Below are 24,868 nucleotides of genomic sequence, written 5' to 3' on the forward strand. Positions count from 1 at the left end.
CTCAATACACCCCTAACATACGCCGTAGGGGAAGATAGGTCTGGTAATGCTGGTTGGTAAGTATTGATGGTCTTAGCTAGATACGTGTCGAAATTTAATCTCTCACACAAAAAGTATTGAATTGAAAGCGACAAAAAGAGTTGGTGATTGATGATTGAATCGCCTCTCTAGATGTGTCAAGCGGAGTTGGTTATGTGATAGTCTGGGTTCGATTCCCGTATCAAATTACTTAGTTGACTGAAAGAAGAACTAAGCCTACGCTATCCTATAAGTCCTTCATCAACTTAGGTTCTACTTCTAATGAAGTGTTTTAGCCCTAGTCCACCCTGCTGGGGCACGCATCTCCTTCTAATGAAGGGTTTAGGCCTAGCCTAGTCCACCAAGCTGCGGGTTAGCGGACCCCAACAGAAGCCAGCTACTGCTGCGAGACTTTCTTAATAAGAAGGGATTTTTATTATGGAATACAAGGTTATACCTAACTTGAATTTAATGTATAGTGTCGAAAGTCCACCCCCTATTTCTAACCATAAGCGTGTGTGCTGAAATACACCTCAGTCAGCCCTTTCAAACATTATCTGCAAAAATATAAATCTCATTAATATTTTCCCACATTAGGCAACTAAGTAGAAAATTATTAAATTCCTGGCACGTGGCTAAAAAATTAGCCCTTTTATGAGGAATAGAAAAAAACGAGCAATGTGTGAACCGCACCTTAGGTCATCGCTCATTTGATGTGGGAAGAGGGTTGGAGGGCTAACTTTGTATACGTAAAACGTCAGGTGTTATAAGTTTGATGTTTGTAATACGCTAGTTTCCTAAATCCTTATTTTTCGTCAGGATTGTGAAGAAGACAAAAGTACAAGATTCGTATTTTTCCAAACTTAATTAAAATTAAAAACAACAGACATACTTACAGACGTTACATCTTCTATCAGAATGTATGAACTGCGACTGAAAAGGTGTGACTTCACTGGTCCCCATCACTAATTACTAATGTACTTTAGGGAGTACAGAATGGTTTAATTGATGATTAAGACAATTTAGGTACTTAATAAAGAATTTATTTTGGATTTGAATCCACAGCCTCTTAATAAGGTGAGAGGAAGAGCTCTTATCCAGTATACCACCGTGGCTCCTGTCAACACACATAATTATAAAAACACACAAAAAAACACGCACTCACGCCTTGTACTAATGTACTCCCTTGCGGGGTAGGCAGAGGTGCATTGCTGCACCCACTTTTCGCCAGAGTGTTATGTTAGTCCCAATGTAATAGGGGGCGGGCCTATTGCCATTTTTCGGGCACATCCAAGACCCGAGAACAAATTATGTATGTATGTATGAAACAGTAGCTCGCCCACCGCAGCTGTAAATTTGCATTGATATTGCATGTCCACTGCTTCTGTTAGGGATGATTATTAGCAATATAGAGTAAGCGTGTTCAACGAACAGATAGGACACTTTCATAAAACATTGCGTCTCTCTACCCACAGACCCCTACAAAATGGCATCAGGTTTAAATTAGTTGTAACCAAATTTAATATGTGGTAGTGCATAAACGTTTCATAAATCGAGTACTACATAAAACATTATTCAAAATGTGGGTAATAATAATTCAATTCAGCATTCAGTACAGTCAAAGACACCGCAAGCGGAGCACATAAAAGTTAATCAAATACAAAGTGTTACGGGTAGTGTGACACCCGAGTCCGCGTTGTTATATGGGTAGTGTGTCATTTAGCACATAACCAATAACTTACAGGGTACAGACAATAATATACGTAAATTTTTTGCCGGTTACAGTTTTAGTCGCAAAGTGTTAGTGATTTTCGGCATGACTTAAGGATATGTTTTGAAGTGGATGGTGCTAGACCCTCAGGAAGATCGTCGTACAAGGTAGGAGTCTCTCATTGCCTTGTTCGTTCACCATAGTTATTGCAGATTTTAGGTACTTACTCTATACATAGGTATTAGTTCTCTGTAGGTACATCTAGCGCTGCTGGGTAAAGAATCAAAGAGTTTCAGAAGCTTTCACAGGTTGCTTCTTGAGAAGAAAATATCATTTTGACCAATATGTTTAGTCTTTGTGTTTAATTTAGTCACTCTTTGTAAGTACTTGCAATTGTATTTAAAAACTTAATCTGTGGATAACGGTGTGGATTGTACACCAAATTACTCTTCTTATATATGTATACGTGTTACATAATGTGTGTGTACAATTGTTTGTTGTCCCTAATAAATAAAATAAAATAAAAATAAATAAAAATAGGTAATGTAGTTTCGTGTAAAATGACCATTTGACCATAATATCGTAAACACGATGTAAATGTTCCAAGCTAAGACTTGCCTATAAAAATACTAGTCACTTCTACACTTCTAATCTTCTTACTCTATGCCCTAAACATTCATCCTATTATATTTCACGCTAAAGGGGCTGAACTAAGTGATATTACATATCAATACATGCAGCAGTGTCGCGGCCATGATTGATTTTGGCACCCTGTTTCATGCCATTAGGCTACCTATGTAGCAATTTGTTCAAAATAGCCTTAGGCTTTGACAATGCAGTGACTAGTAAGTAAATGGTATAATTATGTATTATGTAGCATGGCTATGACGAAATTGTTTGTTCAAATCTTTGAGTGTTGGTTCAAAACCCATCGAATGGTAAAATAATGACAATACTATTAATTTTAACGTGTATACCTAAACGAATCTGCCAAAAAACAACTGTTTCAAAAACAAGAACTGGACTAGGCATTGTCCCCGTGTTGAAAGGATTACCCTGGCAGATAATATCAGTGGTCTGTTAGACAGCCTAGGGTGCGCCAGACGTAGCTATATAGCTACATACACATCACTTGAGGATCCTCCTTTTCTTTCTTTTTTATCAATTTATGAAAGGACATGAAAGAAATACTTTAACTACTAACTACCTCCTAATTCCCTAATACACACACATATATACAGGGTGTGTTCGAGTAGTTTCCATCACATTACTGGCCTAATACGATTGAGTTTGCATTAGATAATGATAATGAGTCATCAGCCAGTCTGTCTGTCAGTGACTGTCATTAGGCGATTGTCATTAGCATCATCTTTGCTGATGAAAATTTCAGCTGCAATGTTTCAGAGATTTAAATTATAAATGCTTTTATATCCAGATAAAATTTAATATTCAAATCATAATGTATTTAAAAACTAAAGTTGCTGTCTGCTGACTAATCTAATTAAATATAAAAAAATGGTTAAAAGTCTTTTAAGTATATGTATTGGCACGAAAAAATATAACATCCTTCATTTTCGGGTTTAGTTTTCAAATACAAACTAACTAAGAACGAATAACAAGTCGTCAGAATAACCCGCGAACACAAATGCTAACAGACAGAATCGCACCCCGAATCAAAAAAGCAATATGTAGCGAATTTGTTTTTCAATTTCATACCAATTTTGCATACCGCCACCGCAATATGCCAATAAAAACGCCCATTGTATGTTTTACGACGCGTAAAATATATTTTTTCGCCTTCTTTTGTCAACTTTTACGGTAACGCATCTTAGATTAACAATATACGAACTAGATGGAGTATCAGGGCAAGGAAAACGTCTCGACAAATAACACCCCACTGATACCACTCAAGTCTTTTTAGTTTAATTTTAATTTTATATTAGTTATTTAGATTGTATTGTGTACATAGAGATATAAAGTAAATTTACAAATATATGAATAATTAAAGTCTTATTTTGAATTAGTTCGGTTAGAAGATTTATTCAAATTCAAATTCAAATTCAAATCATTTCATTCAGACTCAAAGTCCATAAGTTAACACAATTAATATTCACAATCAAATTTAAACACAATAAAATACATATACATAAATTTCTAAAAAATAATCAATGATATTAAAATAATATTTTGACTGCAGCCCTGTGTATCATGCTACAGTGGTTTAGGTACTGGCAGTCAAACCTTTCCGCGAATGTGCTCAGGATAGTGTTGCGGCTGGCGCGCACCCGGCGCAGCAGTGACGTGCAGCGCGCGCGCATGGTCGCGGGGAAGCACTGCACGCGCGCCTCCGCGAACATGCCCGACGCGCTGCAGAAGCGCGGCAGCCCCAACAGCATCCTGAACGCATTATTGTATTGGACCCGTAGAGCGCTGTACTGTTTCTGCGTATAACTTGCCCACAGACTGCTCGTGTAGAACGAAGTACAAAATGCTCTGAAAAGAGTGATTTTGACGTCTCTTGAACAGCGTGCAAATCTGCGGGCTATCATATTCGCACGAACAGACAACGCCCTACGCTCCCTTTCTATGTCTACATCGTCTTTCAGGTCCGAGGTTACAACATGTCCTAGATATTTAAACTTAAACACTCTATTTAGAGGACAGCCGTTAAGTTTAATGGCTGGTATGTCATGTAGATAGTTACCTCGGGCCTGAAACACCATGCATTCACTTTTTTTTACATTATAAAGTATGTCCAGGGCCTCTCTAGTACGGGTTTTGCAATTTACGTAAATGAAAAAAGTTTTGGTTTTCTTCTGTCACCTCCATACATTATCTGTCAAAAGTTTCATGATAGTTTCTGCTAGAGTAAAGTGACGCCACTTTGTATGCGAGAAAACTGAAACTTTTATAGTTTTCGTCAATCTATCAAACCTGTACTAGACGTAATATTCATTGGAACAATTGTTGTCATTAAGTCGAACTTAAAATGATGCGACAGTGAACAAAATACGGACAGTTTTTTTTCTTTGTTTTTGCATGTGACACACCACCATAAATATTGTTAATCTAAGGTAACGCAAGGTGAAAATGAAAAGACTTCGTTTGTGTTACCGCTTGTTATTGTGCCCGGAATGTCTCTCGTGTATTCAGCCTGCAAGTTTATGTCTCTTTCATTAAATATTTTCAGTAAAATCCGTTGCTTATGTCACACGTAAAATAGGGTTTAATCTAAAGTTACATAGGTACATCGAGAGTATTATGTGAGGAAAGCTGACTATACTGGAACATTATTGAGTTAAAAGTTAGTTTAATGTGGTCACTTTAAGTTGATCTATTTCACTTAGATCTAACTTCTCTGTTAGTTTTATGACGGACACGGGTTTGCTAACATGTAAAAAGAATCTAACTTTGTCGGGTTAAAAAGACTGTGTGAAACTCATATTCCTGAAAAATATTAGCCCTCAAATTCATAGACCATATTGAGGTTAAAAATTACTTTGAAACACACAAGTTTCGACTCTTTACTTCAGTCAAAATTTTGAAATCCGTATATCACAACGTCCATTATAAACCTGTTGTAAAGTGTCAAAAAGCTCTATGAATTCGGGAGTAAGTATATGTACCTATTTACAAATTCACTATAATTTAAAAATGTTTCTAATCTATTTTACACTAAGATATACATTTCTAAAATATTATTCACATTTTAGTAAACAATGAATAAGTCAAAATTATTGGCAATATGCGTCCCACCCATAATATAACCATGCTACAGTCACAGATAAGTCTACAGCACTTACAGCATATCACGGCTATGTAGCATCAGTTCTGCGGTATGGACTCATACTGTGGGGAAACGCCAGAGACATCAATAGAGTTTTTATTGTACAAAAACGGTGTATAAGGGCCATTTGCAGTGCAGCCCCTAGAGACACTTGCAAACCATTGTTCCAAAACTTGAATATTTTGTCATTACCGAGTCTCTACATTTACGAAATGGCGTGTTTTGCTCACAAACATAGAACCTTGTTCACATGGTATGATGACATAAAAAAGAATTCTCGTCATCCAAACAAAATAGTGTACCCCCCATGTAGAACAACATTTTGCCAGCGCAGCTGTTACAGAATGTTAATTAAAATATATAATAAATTACCAGCGCCACTGAAGAGTCATCCCCTTATCATATTTAAAAAGAAATTGCATAAATGGCTTGTGAATCAATGTTTCTATTCCATCGAAGAGTACCTTAACTTTAATCATATTTGTATCGAATAACTAATAAAACTAACTTACATTTATAATATCGTAAATAACTGTAAATTCTAATACACCTACTTAAGTTTTAATTATGTAAATAATGTTAGTTTAAGATACCTAACATTAAAATTAACATGAATTATAGTGTATAGCTTTGTGACAAATTTTTGCATGCCTTAACAGGTGAATTGTGAGGAACCTATATTATTGTAATGTAAACTCTTTAAACACCTATACTGTACCACTTTTCGTGCAAATAAACCTATTTCATTTCATTTCATGCCAAAACTCAACCCCATCAAACACAGTTTTTTTTATCAAACAAAAATCAACGCTACGCAATCGAAAATCGAAACACAATATTGCCAGTTGCATTTTAGAGGAATTCCATATTCAAATGTTCCATTACAGTTCGCACTATTAGGCAGCGTATCGAAAAAATAAACAAATAGTTCCAAATTTGAATATTTAAATTTGAGCAGAGATTTTTGACGGCCAACTATTGACGAAATCGAAAAGCTATGGGAGATTTGCATTTAGACGAGGTGCTGACGAATCATCGATCATTGATAATTTGCACATTTTCGGCCTTGGTTACACATATGTGTGCAATTTTCAATGGTTGTAGTGAAACCAACTTAGAGACATCTATAGTAGTGATGGCGAAGCAATTAGTTTTATCACCAACCATACCATGAACCAAAGAAATTAGTTTTACTATATGTATACCTACCTCTTAGAATAAGTTGAATAATTTCACTGAAATAATTATGATTATAAAAAAAACTATGCAATAGATTTATGAGCAGAATCGTACATTCACATAATCAATATTCAATCAAAAGTAAAAAGGGAGATACCGCATCTTTAACAATGGATGAAGCGTGGCAAAAAAATGCACATCATGATAGAATTATGCGTTGCCACAACTTAAGTTTTTATGCGACTAAAAGTGATGGGAAAAAATTGGTTAATCTTTAAAAATGTTTTAATCGACACGTTTTAATTCTATTTATTAATTATTACCTGCTGTGCTTATCGGCATATTAATTTTTTCCCACATTATAGCAGCCCCGTATTTAAGTACTTTTATATACTGCAGTATAGAGTACTTAAAAAATAAAGTTAAAACATAAGTAGGTATGTATAATATTATGTTTACAGATACTATATTTTCAGAATCAGCAGACCAAGTCACAAATAATTTTAATAGAGATGAAATAAATCGTAGAACCAATAAAACTAGACATTAACCAACAATTTAATGAGTGCTCATTTAAATAAAATTACCCCCAAATATCTAGATTACTCCCTAAAGATCATTATTTAAGTCGAGAACCGACAATACAACACAAATTCCCGACATTTTCAATGGTGGTGGTCACATTTTACGAATGTCAAAATAGATCGGAACAATGCAGCTTTAACGTAATTAGTTGGAAATTAGGGAACTCTAATTTCAGAACAATAGTTTCTGAACAAGAATTTGGAAATATTACGATGAGGTTAGACAGAAAGAGCCCCCCCTTATCCGAACGGAGAGTAATTTGTAAAAATTGACGTTCATCAGAAAATTTTATATTTGTACGATGAATAAAAAAAATTGACTTTGACTTTGAGGACTGTGGGTGGGTTTATACCAACCGTACGTTATAAGGGTAAGCGTCCAGCTATTGGTATCGTACGTATCGACCCAAACGGATTGCCATACATGTATTTAGAAACGGCGTCAGCAATACCAATGAAGTGGACGCACTTCTGTGAATTTATATACAACTAGCTGTTCCCGCGCGCTTCGCTTCGCCTTAAAAAGTTTTCCCGTGGGAATTCCGGGATAAAAAGTAGCCTATGTTCTTTCCCAGGGTCTAGACCGTATGTATACCAAATTTCATTCAAATCTGTTCAGTAGTTTTGGCGTGAAAGAGTAACAGACAGACAGACAGACACTGTTACTTTCGCATTTATAATATTAGTTAGGAAGTTAGGATTAGGATGAATACTGCGTTACATACGATTCCGAAAGGTGGAAGGTTACCTTAAGGTGTCGGCCAAACTGCACGTGGTCTATCACTCAGTTCAGAGTTCTGCCTTATGTAGAAGTAAGCAGTCGCGTTCCGGCCTCCTTTGTTTGTGTGGGATTCTATTTCTAAGGCACCTAATTCTACATAACTTATACCTACAAGTAATAAATGTAATTGTAATTTATTTTTATATCTTCCTGGCTATTAAACAGCATCTAATTTAATCTCTTCAACGCCATAATCTAAATTAAAACTGAGTTAGGTATTTAAAATTGAATTAGTATTTGGAATGAAACTCAACTAATAGTACTCAGATAATAAAATGGATGGTGTCTGTTAATTATTTAAATAAATGAACAAACATAAGTAAACCTACAGGTACCAACTTTAATCCATGACATGAATAATGAATCATAGTAAAAAATAGTAATTTTTTTTAAAGAAACAATTACCTACCTAAATTGTCTGACTGCGTTGCTATTGGTCTACGTAATTTATTACTGCGTTGTTATTGGTACTAAGAATGACCCATCTCACCCTGTCAGTATCGAAAATGTGCGAGAGACATAGTTACTCAGTAATCGTTTGTTAAATAAAAATTACTATATTTTCATGGTCTTTAAAACATTGATGCATACATTTGTGCCTTCTTATTTATTTTGTTGACTCTTCATACTCACGTAACTTCACAAAACACCAAGCGGTAGTCAGAGATCATTAAATTTAAAAGCATGTTTTAGCACCCACTTTTTGCTGTACATTTTCTTGTAACGTGATTTCTAATTATGTCGCAAATCGCAATTCTAATTTATAACCATTTCCAAACAAACACTCACACCTTGTACTAATGTACTCCCTTGCGGGGTAGGCAGAGGTGCACTGCTGCACCCACTTTTCGCCAGTGTTATGTTAGTCCCAATGTAATAGGGGGCGGGCCTATTGCCATTTTCGGGCACATCCAAGACCCGAGATCAAATATCTGTGTTTAAACAAATATCTGCCCCAGCCGGGAATCGAACCCGGAACCTTCGGTTCAGTAGTCAGAGTCACTAACCACTACGCCATTCGGTCGTCACCATTTCAAAATCCAAAATGATTCTTTAAACTGGCTCCATCAAAACTTGAATCCCTTTTCCATCGCCTGCAGTTAACCGCCGTAAAACTTTTCAGTCGTTTTCAGTCAAGTTGGCAAGTGCATTTTCAGTTTAAGTACCATCCATCTAAGTTTTCCAGTTTTTAGTTGTGAAAAAAAGCGGATACGTTATTGGAAATATAATGGTTATTTTAAAGAAACATCACCATGTATAATGTTTTTTTAGTAAAACTCCTTACCTCGCATACTGAAAAGGTAGGAATCAATGGTGAGATCTCATCTTGCCTCCACGATTCGATACTATTTTTGAAAGTACACAAACATATTGAAAAAACAAATGTCGCTTTTCGACCTGACAGTTGAACTACACTGTTACTCTATCCACGATGCCCAGCACAAAAATAGTACAATACAGCACTTCTATGACATCTGCATGTCATTGTGTTAGTGGTATTATAAATCATATATAGTGCCACAAACTTATCTGTTCCGGTGAGAGCGAACTAAATTGATACATATCTCATTACTTACTAATTAATTGTATATTGATATAGATTATATGGGTTTATAAAACCTCAAGGGCAAATTAACACTACGGGCAAACTTTAAATCTTATAGAATGAAGAAATATTAGACATTTACGTGAGCTTTCACCGGAACAGATAAGTTTGTGGCACTGTACATGGAAGTAATAAGTACCTACTTTGTACGAAAGTACTTATTACTTCCATGATCATGTATAAATAATTTAAGATATAACCAGCCCATAGCAGCTTCTTAGTGTGTCAGTGAAGTAATAATATGCTATGCCTGTATAGTAAGTTTGTCATCACGATGTAAGGATTGGCCAGTCAGTTTAGCTAGCCTAGGTGCATACCGCACGTACATACATAGGTACCTACTAGGGCATGTAATACCGCAATACCGGTATTAGTAATACCGGTATTAGGGACAAAATTCACGCTTTTTTCAATACCGGTATTGAAAGTTACTACCGGTATTGAAGAATTACCGGAATCGGACTTTTTTAGGCTATAATAAAGCGATTAAGATATAGTATTCCTATGTACTGTGAAAGCGCACTTGTTTCCAACCGTTTTATGCAGTTTTCGGCCGTTTGATATCTACTGTTGTCCATGCGTAAACGGACACTGGATGTAAAAATAATAATTTATTGTATAATTTAAACTCTAATACTCAATTCTCGTAAAAATCTATTACAAAATACTGAATTTCATTGCTTTTTCTCGTTTTATTTTGACCTATACGACCTTTAATCACAATATATGCCATTTATTACAAGGAAATCCAATACCGGTATTAATACCGGGATCCCGGTATTGAAAATAGTTCCGGTATTGCATGCCCTAGTACCTACAGGTTGTAGCAGGGTGTAAAAAAACAATGCAACTTCTTATAAAAAAAGTAAAAAAGTCACGTAACCAACAGGGTATGGAGATTATGGAGAAGCAACATTTTTTTCGCGATATTTTTATTCGCCTCCTTTTGGCTTAGCATACTTACCCTTTTTGCAACACCTGTATAAGGAACAGGTGAACGTCAGAAAAACAAAATCGAGAAGGCGTCTTTCGTGCATATTGTGCTGTGACAACAGGTATTGGAGATATAATGGACCAATTTAATTCAGAAGTAAATGAAAGAAAACACACAATTTATACAAAAGTTTATTTGAAATAAAGATAACTTGAAAACAGGCGTATAATAATCATTATTGGCAGTTTTATATCAAAATGAAAATGTACAAAATACTTTAAAACTAAAACTTAAGTAACTCTTTAGGATTATGTCTATTTATTTTTACATAAAAAACTAATTACAAAGCTATGAGCATTTATAAACAAAAAGCAAATTTGAAAAACACAATATCAGGTGTATAATGAGAAAACAAGAAAATTTCTTGCTTATATATTAAAGGTAGTTTAAATCTCGTATTTAAACTACGTATTAAAAGTCAAATGATGAAAAGTTATAATATTTTTTTTAAATCATCGATCCACAGAATATTGCTTAAAGTTTCATAATTTCTACTTAAATACATTTTATGTAACAAATATGATTTTCTACGAAGCTGTTCTTATAATTTCTTTAAAAGATTTACAAAAATATTATATTGAACCAAAAAGTACTCAGAAAGTCTGTTGTTGATCATTAAAAAAATTGCAGAACTTATCAATAGGAAAACAATAGCTGGACAAAAGTAGAAACATGTAAAATATCTAACCGTCCACGGTTCGCCTAAAGACGTTTAAAGTTATTTTTAATCTTAGAGAGATCAACAAATTATTTTAAATACAGCATGTTTCTAATTTTGTCCATCTAAATACGTTATTACATAGCTTAATACACAGCAGAAGCAGCATTTTATTTTAGAATTTTACTACACGCGTTTTTATTAATGTCAGCAATAGCATACCAATTTTATGTACAAAAAACTCTTAAATGCAAATACACAATAATGTGTCATTTTAAACTTGTGTTAAATAATAAATCTTATATCCTAAATTTTTAATTATTTTTAAACGTTTACTTTTTAACACAAATAAAAATAACAAAAGTCTGCAAATAAGAGTTTTCGAGAGATCATAGGAAAACTTTATTCTTATTTATTCCTCTCCTTAAATACATACATATCACATTTGAACACATCCTTCTTTACATGTTTTGAACCTAAATGCTGAAAATAATCTATATTTTTCAGCTGAAATACGAGTAAAAGTGACAAATTAACTAAAATAATTTGATCCCATTACTTTTGTTCCCGAAATTACAAGCTTGGAAAAAAAAATTGTCACTATACTCTGTCCATTATATTATTGGTTTTTAGACATTCCAAATCCCATGCATATTTGACGGCAGCAAAGGAAAACCAACTTTACTTACCAGGCATAAGGAAACGTCAAAAATACAATAACATAATGGAAGCTCTATAGTCCAATAATTTTCTTTAGAATACAATGAAAATTTTGCATCTATTTTCGTTTTCTTAGTTGGAAACAATCAAGCCTCATCATAATCATATTATAATACACTCTGAGTATAATTATATTTATATAACTAGCACAAACTAGAACGATTATACATGGTATCTTATAAACTATGCCATCCCAATATCTTTAGGATTGATTTTTGCCTCTGACATTTCAAATTTGTTCAAAACAAATCACAATAATGAGCTATTTATCATAATTTACTCAAACAAATTGCTTCTAAAATGTAAATGACGGGCAAAATCAATCAATTCTACAATGAAATTATGTACAATTAAAATTAATTACTAAAATATATTTTCATAATTCTCTGTTAAAATCTCCATTTTCTTTACAAACTTGGCACCAACTGTCATGGCGTACATAAGTTATAATATTTCTAAATTAAACATTTAAAAAATATTAAAATAAATGAGATCAATCAATGAAATTTTAGGCTGCTCTCTTTGGAACAAATTATAGGGAAATAGACTTTTTATAATTATTATGTTACTGTTTTTTATTAAACATATAATATATTATATTTTTTTGACTTCTCAAATGGTCCTTTCCATTTACTTTTTCTACATATTAAATGTAGAGTTTACATGCCTACTGTAATATATTTTAATAATAATATATAAAAGAGTACAAACATTTATAAAATTAGACATCAAAAGCGGAATGTACTTTAACCAAGAAAATATAGTTATTTATTATTTACAATTTAATACAATGTTCATTTTGACGAAACATATTATGGATTATATTAGGGAAATGTACCGACAGATTTACAGTAAAGAGCTATAATAGTAACAGACTCAAATGCATTTAGAATACTTTAGTAGGTATATCAAACTCCTTAGAAATGCAAGATTAATGTTACAGTCAATTATCATTGTAATCAAGAGTAAATTACTGACCAAAAACTTACTGACCGAGAAATCCGATGCATTTTAACAGTCATAGACAATAATAGACTTATATGAATGTAGTTTTAACTACCTACATCAAAAAGACACAAACATTTAGTGCAATCTACTTTCTTGTATAATACTTACTATAAAAACATTATAGGTAAAATGTGCGTTTAATTTCAAAACAGTCGTTACACGAAAAAAGTATATCCGTATTTAAAAACCACGTGAGCTCGAGAATAATCGATTTTAATTAGTCAACGCAGGCGTATTTTTTAGAATTGACCTTTTTGGTTTTGAATTTGGAATTTATTCATCGATTGTTAGCAAGGAGTTTCCAGCCAAGCATGAAGAGAACCGCTGTGCAGATGGATCCAGAGAGCTTGTCTGGCATGATGGAGGAGAAAATTGAACTTTCTGATGATGTAGAGTCCTTCGGCGATGACGATGGCTCGGGCGATGGCGCGTCCGGCTGGAAAATAGAGAAAAATATGTTATAGAAACTTTCACAAGAAAATGACATAATGTGAAAAGGGTGAGGAGTTGAGACTTGTAGCATTGGGTAGTTTTTCAGCTCTACAAATAAATGCAAGTGATAGGTGCATAGACCGCCATCATAATGGTATTGACTAATGGACTATTCATTTTTATGAGATAAACCTAAAAACTAGCCATCCGAAAGTTAAATGTATCTATAATGTATTGAATAAATAAAACACACTCCTGCTTATTATTCCACATGTAGCTTATTATTTTGAAGTACAAAGGGGCTTATGACATTATAAAGTCCACAACAAAAGCTCGTAACACAAACTAAACTCCCATTCAATCTAAACAGGAGACACAAGTAAACACTCCCAAATATTAAATGTGCAGAAAATTGCAAGTTCCAACCGAGTGCCGTAATCTTTTATGTTTTGTCATCCGTCAAAATGTATTTTCGCATTTTGAAGCATCAGCCGAGTTGGTTTCAAGAGGCTTTTTGTGATCCGTGTCCTGTTTCTTTTTCTATTCATTTTATTCGCTCCGTTGCCATTAATATTCATAAGTAAATTGCTGGGAAAGCTCAATGAGATGGTGAACTTTTTCAGGTTGAGTTTTAATTTAAAGAATGATTTTTATGTTGTGCAGCTCACGTTAGCAGTGGATTTACTTCGTGAAGATCATGTTGTAAACGGGCATGTACTAGCTTATGCATGCTAAAACTTAATCCTAACTCCCAATCCTATCCTAACTAATATTATAAATGCGAAAGTAACTGTGTCTGTCTGTCTGTCTGTTACTTTTTCACGCCAAAACTACTGAACGGGTTTGAATGAAATTAGGTATACATAAGGTCTAGACCCTGAGAAAGAACATAGGCTATTTTTTATCCCTGAATTCCCACGGGGAAACTTTTTAAGGCGAAGCGAAGCTCGCGGGAACAGCTAGTCTGTTTGTTATATTTAAAGAGTAAACATGATGAGTTTTTTTTTCTTATTTATCATCTCTACATAATAATAATTATGTTAATATAATATGTACAAATATAGCTCGGTCCCTCCTGTTTTATGCTTATGGGCTATAGGATAGCTGCACATTGGCACAAGCTAAATTTACTTGTGCTATACTGATCCGTACAACGTTGTCATGAACGTTGAGCCTTTAGCGTCAATTCACACTTACCACAACCACACCACGTCGCAGCGACAAAATGTGGTCAAGCTGTGGTTACGTGTGAATTGTGTGACAGCGGCTTTTTGCAGTTGCGTTGTGGCAGCGACAAAATGTCGATGTGGTTGCGTTGTCGCTGTCATTGGGATGTGGTAACCACGTCGTCGTGTGCAGTTAATACGGAAAACAGGTTGCCGCGGTGCCGCCGCCGCGTGGCGGCGTTGCCGTTGCGATGTGGTTGCGTTGTGCTTGCGATGTGGTTGCGATGTGGTCGTATTACACAGGTGGTCGATGACAACGGCAAAATGTGGCACGTGTGAATTGGATTATTCATTGTCAATACAAAATATACGCCCGACCACACCGCGTGGTTGTGGTGTGGTTGTGGCTGTGGTGTGGTTGTGGTACGTCTGAATTGACCCTAATGAGTCTCATCCCCGCAATCCATTTTCAAATCCGCAGTATCTATTAAAACCACTCCTGTCTTTCCCCCAACTCTTATGTGTAAAAGATCTCCCCCCACCAACGTAACGTCTTTTACTTTTTCTAAAATACCTTTTTTCTTTGCATTTCTTTTGCTTTTTCTTAAGAAGCGTCTCAGATGATTGCTCCGTCGTGTAGAAGTGGGCGTTCGTACAATGGGATGGCATTTTCTTTTTAATCCCTTATCTGAGTGGAACCCCATTTCACTTTCGTTGTGATCTTGGATGCAAAGGGCCTCGGCGGGTATTTAAATGAACCGGATATGTTACTGGCTCATGTTTGTGAGTAAACAATGTCACAGTTGATTGCTTACGTATTTGCACGAGGAAGATTTTTAAATGACAAGGCGTGTTGGTTTTGTCTTTGTGAATTCCCGTTTGAAGTACTCGTAGATTATTTATAATTTTGCTTTTTACTTCTCTAATTTTGATTATTGGACAATGTTGTTATCTATGTTATTCCTGGTTTATGTATCTAATCTAGCCAAATTCATTCATTTAACTATTGACTTTAAACAATACACAAAACTTCTAGTTTTATTAATTACTAGCTGTTCCCGCGCGCTTCGCTTCGCCTTAAAAAGTTTTCCCGTGGGAATTTTGGGATAAAAAGTAGCCTATGTTCTTTCCCAGGGTCTAGACCGTATGTATACCAAATTTCATTCAAATCCGTTCAGCAGTTTTGGCGTGAAAGAGTAACAGACAGACAGACAGACAGACACAGTTACTTTCGCATTTATAATATTAGTTAGGATTTTCTATATTGGTATCCCTTGGCATTCTAAACAGTAAATCAGCTTATATCATTTTACCAAGCCCTATTTAATCCGTGCTTGCAAAACCATGGAACGGAACGTTGTGGTTACAATATTCAATTACCCCAGTATATTCCGGATCATCTCTCCTTTGTATTTCTCTATTCCCATGTCCCTTCGAACAGGTGTCGTGAAAAGGGTTACTTTGTGCCATGGATATATAGGTTCTAATTCAAATCTAATGAGGTGTGTGACATGTCGACAGGTATAATTATTTTTTTAGAGCTAATTATAAATTATATTTGGAGTATGTTTATAGTTAAGGTTTTGTTAATGTTAATTCAAGTAATGTTAAGATTGTTATTAGTTTTCGTTGTAATCAGTTTAGTGTTTCGGTGATATGAGTATCTAGGGTAACGTAACGTACCTAGGGACATTTTCGACTACCCCAACTTTGAATGAAACTATCGCAGCGTACAACTAAGATATTAATGTGAAATTTTCTTTATTCGGTAGGATATATAATCTATTATCACTAGTATTTGTGCTAAAGCTTTAGTGTGGCCACATTTTATTAAATTAAGATAAAAGTAAAAATGCTTGTTTTGTCCCAAGGTACGTTACACGTTTGTACCTTGGGACACTGTTTCCCATAGCTTTGTACTATGGAAAATGCAAACTTCTAAATAACGCCTTATATCTCTGTTCTTATTGATTGACTGCATCTCTCTTCTGTCTAGTTTCACTCTGGCACTAATAAGAACAGAGATATAAGGCGTTATTTAGATGTTTGCATTTTCCATAGTACAAAGCCATAGGAAACAGTGTCCCAAGGTACAAATTTAATCGTGTCCCAAGGTACAAAAAAGCCATATTTAACCAAAATTTAAATATCTTTATTTTTAATTAATAGGAATCTTTCAGATAATTGCCATATCATAAAATTAAATAACTTAAAAGTTATACGTGACATCCATGTCTTTATTTTGAGCATGCCTCAATGAGATAAAGCAACACAAAAAACTATACAAAAGCTACTTTTGACTCCAAAAAACTTCATATTGTCTTCACCACACACTCGATGCTGGTATGATCACGAGACTCACTAGTTTTGCCAAGCGAGTAAAATACTATGCCTAGGGTAGAATTTTAATGTGTTTATTTAGCCGGTTTTTAAAATACAATCAATGTCCCGAGGTACAAGCGTCCCAAGGTACGTTACGTTACCCTACATGTAATGCATGTGTGTGATGTTAAAAAAGAAATACCTAAAACCCCTTAAGCTAGACTCCCTAAACCGGTTGACAAAAAAATCAAACTCCTTCAACCCTTGATCATCTTCATAACCCCGCGTTTCCCTTTCGACGCGGATGCCAAAAAAGGATTAACGAAAAAGCATTAAAAAAACCTATCCACTTCGAGTTAATGATACGACACGGCGAGTGGCGAAAAACAAAGATTCAGAAACTTGGAGTTTGAGGCTTGAGACGTTGGAGTTGTCTCGATCCTTTTTCCATTTTATTTTCGATCCGTTTTCCAGAGGTTTCGACGCTGAGAACGTCTAGCTCAGGCTTTCCTTTGAGAGCTTCATGAGTCAGGATATGGTCGGATCCAGATCTTTTAAAGTGTTTTGTGCTGGCATTTGTTTTTTGCGCTGCTCTCTAAGCTCACTGACTTGGTTGAATGTTTTGTATTTCTCGGTGTAAGACGCCGGTTCTGTTTAAATAGGTGCATAGATTCTTTAAGTCTGTCTCACTTAGGTATGATATACTATTGGATTAAGAGTAAGGTTTGTCATTAAAATTTTATTATAAAGTTTTTTTCTACATTTTTACATACCTAATGCTAATGTTAAAAATCTAAAAAGTACTTGCATGGACAGAAGAGATATAATCTAATAAAAATATTGGAGAACACAACTACGGTGACAACAAAAGAAGAAAAGCTAATAATAAATCATGGCATTCATAGCAGATATTATTATCATAATGAAATCGGCACACGTATATTTAGAAAATTTAAGGGAAAGTCACTCGAGAGGATCTCTACGCGCCTTCTTTGTGTATTGACTTATCCTTAGGAAATTACAAAATATGTTTGACTAGATGGCCTAAGAAGTCATATGTTTTTTTTATGTCATAGAAACAATTTTATTAAATTTTTACTTTTAAACTTTAGATTATTTCGTTTATTTATCTAAATAGTGTAAAGCTAAACACCCATTCAACAAGGTTTTTTTATATAATAATACCTACTAATACAGTTTAACAGTACAGTATAATACAGTATGTACAGACGAAAGCGCTTCCCCTTAACACATCCACGGCCAAACACCGAGCGCCGAAACTCCTAACAAAATAAAACGAAAGTGAAATCTTGAAATTCACAATATGAAGAGACGTCATAATTTCAACGGCAAAAGAATAAAGATAAAAAGTAAGGCAAGGAGCGAGTCATAGAGATTTCCCCCGTGTATTTTGGTGTTTTTATTACTTGGACGCCTTTTCAATCAGATAAGTAAGTGACGGAGCGTGGGGAAGCAGAAAATTGTATGAGATTCGAAGCAAATTTGAATATCGGATCGGATCACTTTTAATTATATTGATGTGAAATATGAGTTCTTTATTTTACTATAAATATGCCTTTTGATATTTTTTATTGGTTATTGACTAAACTGACTAAAACTGTCGAACAACTAAAAACGAAATACGTAATTATTTCATTATACCTATTTTAAACGCTGCCATGTAGTAGGTAGATACTATATATTAAATGTATAATATAGGTATTAACATAATTTTAACTATTACTTCCGTACATAAGTATCATGTATACGTGTGTATAGAATAACATAGTCAAACGTAAAAGAAATACTGTGTAAAATAACAAAACACATTAAAATTTACACACACGAACAAATTTTATCTAAGAACAAAATTTTATAATCAAATACACGACATATTATTATGATCTCCCCATTTCGCTATAAAATATTTTACATTCCTAGCATGGCGTTCTTCATAAAGTAAGCGAAAGGCGACGTAAAAAATCACAAATTATTAACACACATAAATCACATACGGTGCATGTATCGTAAAGTGAATCCATATCAACGAATTTCAGCTTTTTTATAACACTTTTTACACTCGTTTGTAATCTACACAGGGTGGAATTTTGTAAGTGATCTTGCCTATGAAATTACTTGTTACGTAATTAGTTTTTATCTAGAGTACCATAATGTAAAGTGCTACAATGGACATGCATTCCTCTCAATGCTTAATTGGTGAAATCCATGGCATATTTTGCATTTTGCTTTACTTTATACAGGTAAAATGTATAGAAAATTCTCCGTCTAAAAAAAACGCTAAGTTATTTTTGCCTTTCCACCGTCGATATGTACCTCCTAAGTTAATACCTAGCCCCCTCTGGTCTAACAAATGACATAACCATTAAAATATTTCATGTAAGCGGGCTCCCAACAACACCTTCCAAACATTTACGACGATCCAATTAAAAAAAGGAACATTTCGTAAGAAAAATTACAAACCCCACCCCAGCCCCAGTCGAAGATATTATTGTAATCTCCGTAATAAAACCGATGTAAAATTTAAAGTCTTTTACTTTTTATAACGGGGATGGGAAATGTGATTTTCATATCAGTTGTTAAAGTAAAACGATGGATTTAGATTATGGTGCCTTCATCTTACTTTGTGTTGTTATAGGGAGTAAAATTATGTTTCTTTATGTATTTGTCGGCAGAGGCAGAATTATGTTTGAAAATAAAAGGTTTCCTATAAAATTGAAATGGTAAAAGTACCTAGAATAAGTAATGAAAAAATAGAGGTAGGTATAATTGAATAATAACAATAAGAATACATAATTATATGTATATATGCGTTTGTTTTCTTCACTTTGTATCTTCTACTCTAAACATTGAGTAGTAGGTACACCCGAGTCCGCGTTGTTCTATGACTCTAGAGATAGATTGAAACCGGTAGATAATAACACGTATATAAAACTGATACATTGTGTCCGTCACTGATATACCACCACTACTCTTTTATATACCTACCCTTTATTCAATAAAAACCACAATCACAACAAAAAAAGAAATACCTATCAGACTCGTACGTTGTAGTCTTAAACATAAAATTAACAGGCTGTTAAATTTAACAAATTACTTGGCTGTTAAAAAATATATAAAAAAGCATTTAACTTTTTGGACCATAATATCCATCCTTGTCAAGAGTTCAAAGTTCAAAAGTTACTTTTTATTTTATATCCTCACGTCGCGTGCGCATATGTTAATAACTTTGGGACATTTTATGTACAGGGTGTTACGTTTTACGATGCGCTGGGATTTCTTGATAAAGGATGTGCGCCTATTATCGACCATTTAATTCTTATTGCTGTGGTTAATAACAAATAAAAAAATTACTGTCGTTTAGGCTATAATGAAATAAATTATATCTTCATAATAAATATTACATTACAAGTCATCAGAGTGTAAGATTTTTTAAAGATTTTATCATGTGTATAATAATAATCTTGGTTTAAACCTCAAAGTTAACTAAAATCATAGGGTAAATAAATATTCAGAAAAACTAATTTTACTGATAGTTTAATAATACCTATATTAATAAGAAACAAATATAAATACCGTAGGTAACTTCTTAATTATGCAACTTGTTAAAACACAATAATTATCTATACATCTTTGTAAAAAAATATGCTTATCCAAATACATATTTTTTCAAAACTATTTAGTTTGAATAGTGCATCTTTTACACACATTTTTTGCTCTAATCAATCGTATAATATATAAATATACTTAATATAAAATCCTTATCCCTATATACCTATACAATCAAAAGTATAACACAATATTTTTCGATAAGCTGGCGACACTTATCCATCAAAATATTCTCGGATCTATAAATTGTTTATGACAACATATCAACTGCGACACACGGAGTGGTTTTACGACGATTTCAGTTCGACTTTATTACGAGACAGCGATTAGCCAAAATCCTTACGATTTGACCGTAAATAATGTGGGCAGGCATAAAAAAATAATGCACTAAAAGTTTTTTTTACGCGTTATATTATTTATGCGGCCTGTGTTTGTGGTTTATTGTGGTCCCGATGTCGGCGGAGAGAAACGGGGTTCTGTGTATTATCTGTACAGTTATTTTTACTTCAATGGTTTTAATACATTCAATTCACGTTATGTGCTATTGAAGGCATATATTTTGTTATGAATCTGCTAAGAAACGTAGACGCAAATTGTATCATTACCTATCTATATTTTGATATAAAAATAAATCTTTAATACGAACTATTTATAATTTCTAATTGGGTGTATGCCATATGTGGTTATTATTATTTTCGCCAAAATGATTGCCGAATTTTCCTACATTTTTGGTATTTAGCAAATACACCAAGTTTATTTATTTATTTAGGTATACAAAACGGCACATAGTTCATACATTAGTTGTAAACAAAATCATAGAGTCTGATTTAACTATGTTCCAAAGCATGTACACACAGGTGCATTAACAAATTGTGCTTAACGTTAACTTTTAAAATAACCAATAACAAAATTATACATAGCCATGTGTGGTGCCAGCATAACAAAACACTGCACACACTTGGCCATATTTTGTCACTATCGTCTCGCATCGCACACGTCTCGAGCATTATGTCCGATTCGATATTTTTTACGATTTGAGATGAATTTATTCGAGTTGTCATAAATGTCATCGGGAAGTATCGACGGATGTATCGTTTAAAATCTGTTGAGGTTCGGCTAACGGACGAGGGAGATTTTTATGTCAAAAGGAATACCTATACATTCTTACTTATAATGTAACTTAATTAGTAGGTATTATGTTATGTTCCTAATTAAATATACCTACAGGTGGTTGCAAAAAGGGTATAGGTACTAAACCGAAACCTACGTGTGCCGTATGTTATATCTAAGCCCAAAAATAAAATCAGAAGCCCGAAATCAAAAAAACATTTCTCATAGAAACTTTGTTGGTTACGTGACTTTTTACCATGGATAATGTTTATTTTTTGTATAATTAGAATTAGGTAAGTACATTTATTATCAATTTACCTAAGCCAGGTAACCTAGCCATAAATAACAATAAAAAATATTAACGATTATTTATTGATTTTTGATAGGTATTTAGATTTTGAGCTACTATACCTGAGTATAAACTATAAGTAACTCGAACTCTCATATACCTATCGCAAGACTGCCTCTATAAAAGTTACATTTCTCAGTCAATAGATGGCACTGAGTTGACAGTTTTAAATTTAAGACGTTTGAACTGTTCGAAGTTACGATTCTTTGAAGGGGCAATAGAAACTACAATGTTACTGGATTCTAAACTAAAGCTTAAATAACGACAATACCTAGGCGGTAAGGTAGGTAACTGATGCTAGTCATAATAAACTCAATATAAACTGAATAAGTTGCAGATAGGTAGGTATAAATACGTAGGTAATAGTTGTGAAATATGACTGTACTTATTTCAAAATTGAAATTAAATCTTGTGATTCATTTGACTTTTTATTTTTTTGTCTAGTAACTGTACAGCAATGAATAAAATATTACAAGAAATTTTTACTCTACAACGTTTAATTCATTTGGAAAAAAATCCTTTTAAGCTGATCCTTAGGATGTTTATCTAAAAGTGCCAATTTGTCGGGATTGATTTATAAATTAAACGTCATCTCCATATAAATAGTTCATGACAGATGTGTCAAAAGTCAACCACTACTCCCTGGTTATGCTCTAACCGACTATGGAGAAATTGGCACTAAACATTGTTAAATTCAATTGATCCATTGCACGTCTCACATAATATTTAATACATTGAATAAATGTGTCTTTGTCAAGCCACTGCAGAAGCCATTGATAGTTTTATCTTTTCAAATAATATTGCATATAAAACGTTTTGATTTTATTACTATATTCGCTAACTTATGTATTTTTCAAACAATATGTTGTAGTATTTTTTAAAAATCTTTGTGAACTAAATAATACAATTACTTTTTAACTCTCTAAGAACGGGGTCAGTTTTTTGTTTCAGTATAATTTTTGTAATGGCACCAATACCAGCTCATAAGTACTTTATTTCAGAACCAGATCATAATTTACAATTTGATGTCACCAAGACGACGACCGAATGGCGTAGTGGTTAGTGACCTGACTACTGAGCCGATGGTCCCGGGTTCGATTCCCGGCTGGGGCAGATATTTGTTTAAACACAAAAATTTGTTCTCGGGTCTTGGATGTGCCCGTAAAATGGCAATAGGCCCGCCCCCTATTACATTGGGACTAACATAACACTCTGGCGAAAAGTGGGTGCAGCAATGCACCTCTGCCTACCCCGCAAGGGAGTACATTAGTACAAGGCGTGAGTGCGTGTGTGTTTTTTTGATGTCACCAAATTTACCTGAAAATCATCAAAAGATTGAGCGTATTCCTTTCAATACAATATCACATATTAATATTAAGACGAAACTCATTCAATCTCATTTGTGCCAAACAAAAACTTCGCTATATTAAATAAAATCTCATTTGGCGACTCCTTTATTATTTATTGAGCTACTGTAAATAAACTTCGACTGTCACTGAATCTTGGATCTTATGTCCTTATTATTCAAAGTGCAAAGAAAAAGGTCTTTCAAAGCAGCGAGATCGGTTTTAAATTTTTCGCTTCATCCTTTGAAGCGATTTGTCGTGCTACGTTGAAAAACCTTTTGTTAAACTTCAAAGGTATTTTTTTCTTGTCATTCCTTATTATTACGCTCGCCCGACTGTGTAGGATTATTTTTGCAAAATATTATTTTTATATTTGGATTTATTTAAGCAGATACCTACATAATAATATTAAATAAACTAATAATAGAAAACTTATATTTAACTAGATGTTATATTTACAAATGTTGGTGGCGCTCTTCTGTTGCATATTTGGATGCATTTTTTTTTATAATTGATGACATGTTATTCTTATATCCATGTTTTTTTTTTACTTCGTACCTATCTTAAAGATATTATAAGTATTATTAAAACATACTTACTCTTAACCTTCAGAAAAAAAAAAAAAAAAAATTATGTGCAATGCGGCAATGCCATGCGTCGCCTTATAAAAGGTACCTAAATACTAACCAGGAAAAAAACTTAACTATTACCAGTAGGTTCATCTGAACTTAACAGAAAACAAATATTAGCATCTTTTATCAGCATTATATTATTTGAATGAAAACTAAACAATATTGCAGTCAATACAATGTTACAAAAAAACATATTGACAAAATTGTACCTTTATTTATATTTTGTTGAAGTACAACTTTGTTTATTTTAGCTCAAGATTCAATCTTCTATGCAAATAAACTCACCTCAATACAATAATTGAATTTGAATACAATTGGAATTTGTCATGAATGACGATGAAGATAAAGTCGAAAGTTATTTGCAGAGTTTACGTAAGAGGGTGAAATGATCTCGGCGATTCTTTTGCCAGTTAAGTCTAAATTGGTTTTTATTTGCTTTGTAAAAGGTGTGTTAATAAAATATTGATTCCTAGTTACCTGCTCATGTAACTTATGATTAGTTTTGAGCTTTGTTTCAATTATTTTCCTACTTTTATTGTGCTCACAATCAGTTGCAATACGCATTCAGGCAACATACCTAAATTAAATTCATTAAGTTTAAAGCTAAAGATTTTTACACTTAACAAAGTCCTTATTAAGTCCTATCCTACATATGTTCTACTTTTTTGTCTCTCTCCTGGACAAAGGTTTCTGCACCTACACCTATCCCTGTCTATGGCACCTTCGTTCCAATTCCTATTAAACAAGTCTGTTCTTCTAAGTTGTACTATTATTTCACGATACCTTCATTACAATAAATACAGCAGGATGCAAAGCAAATACTTCTTGCCTTAAATTT

At 33.7% G+C, this 24,868-nt stretch overlaps 1 protein-coding gene across 1 annotated transcript in view; it reads right to left on the bottom strand.

Moving 5' to 3' along the window:
* Nucleotides 1–10,809: 10,809 nt before the first annotated feature.
* LOC105380068 overlaps nt 10,810–24,868 on the bottom strand; it is an 89,954-nt gene continuing 75,895 nt past the window's right edge. The window contains exon 4 of the mRNA XM_038106575.2: nt 10,810–13,482. Within this exon, the coding sequence (XP_037962503.2) occupies nt 13,324–13,482 (159 nt within the window). The 3' untranslated portion in view covers nt 10,810–13,323. The remainder of the gene's footprint in view (nt 13,483–24,868) is intronic.

The sequence above is a fragment of the Plutella xylostella genome, chromosome 7 (assembly GCF_932276165.1).
Source record: "Plutella xylostella chromosome 7, ilPluXylo3.1, whole genome shotgun sequence".
In the NCBI taxonomy this organism is placed as follows: domain Eukaryota; kingdom Metazoa; phylum Arthropoda; class Insecta; order Lepidoptera; family Plutellidae; genus Plutella; species Plutella xylostella.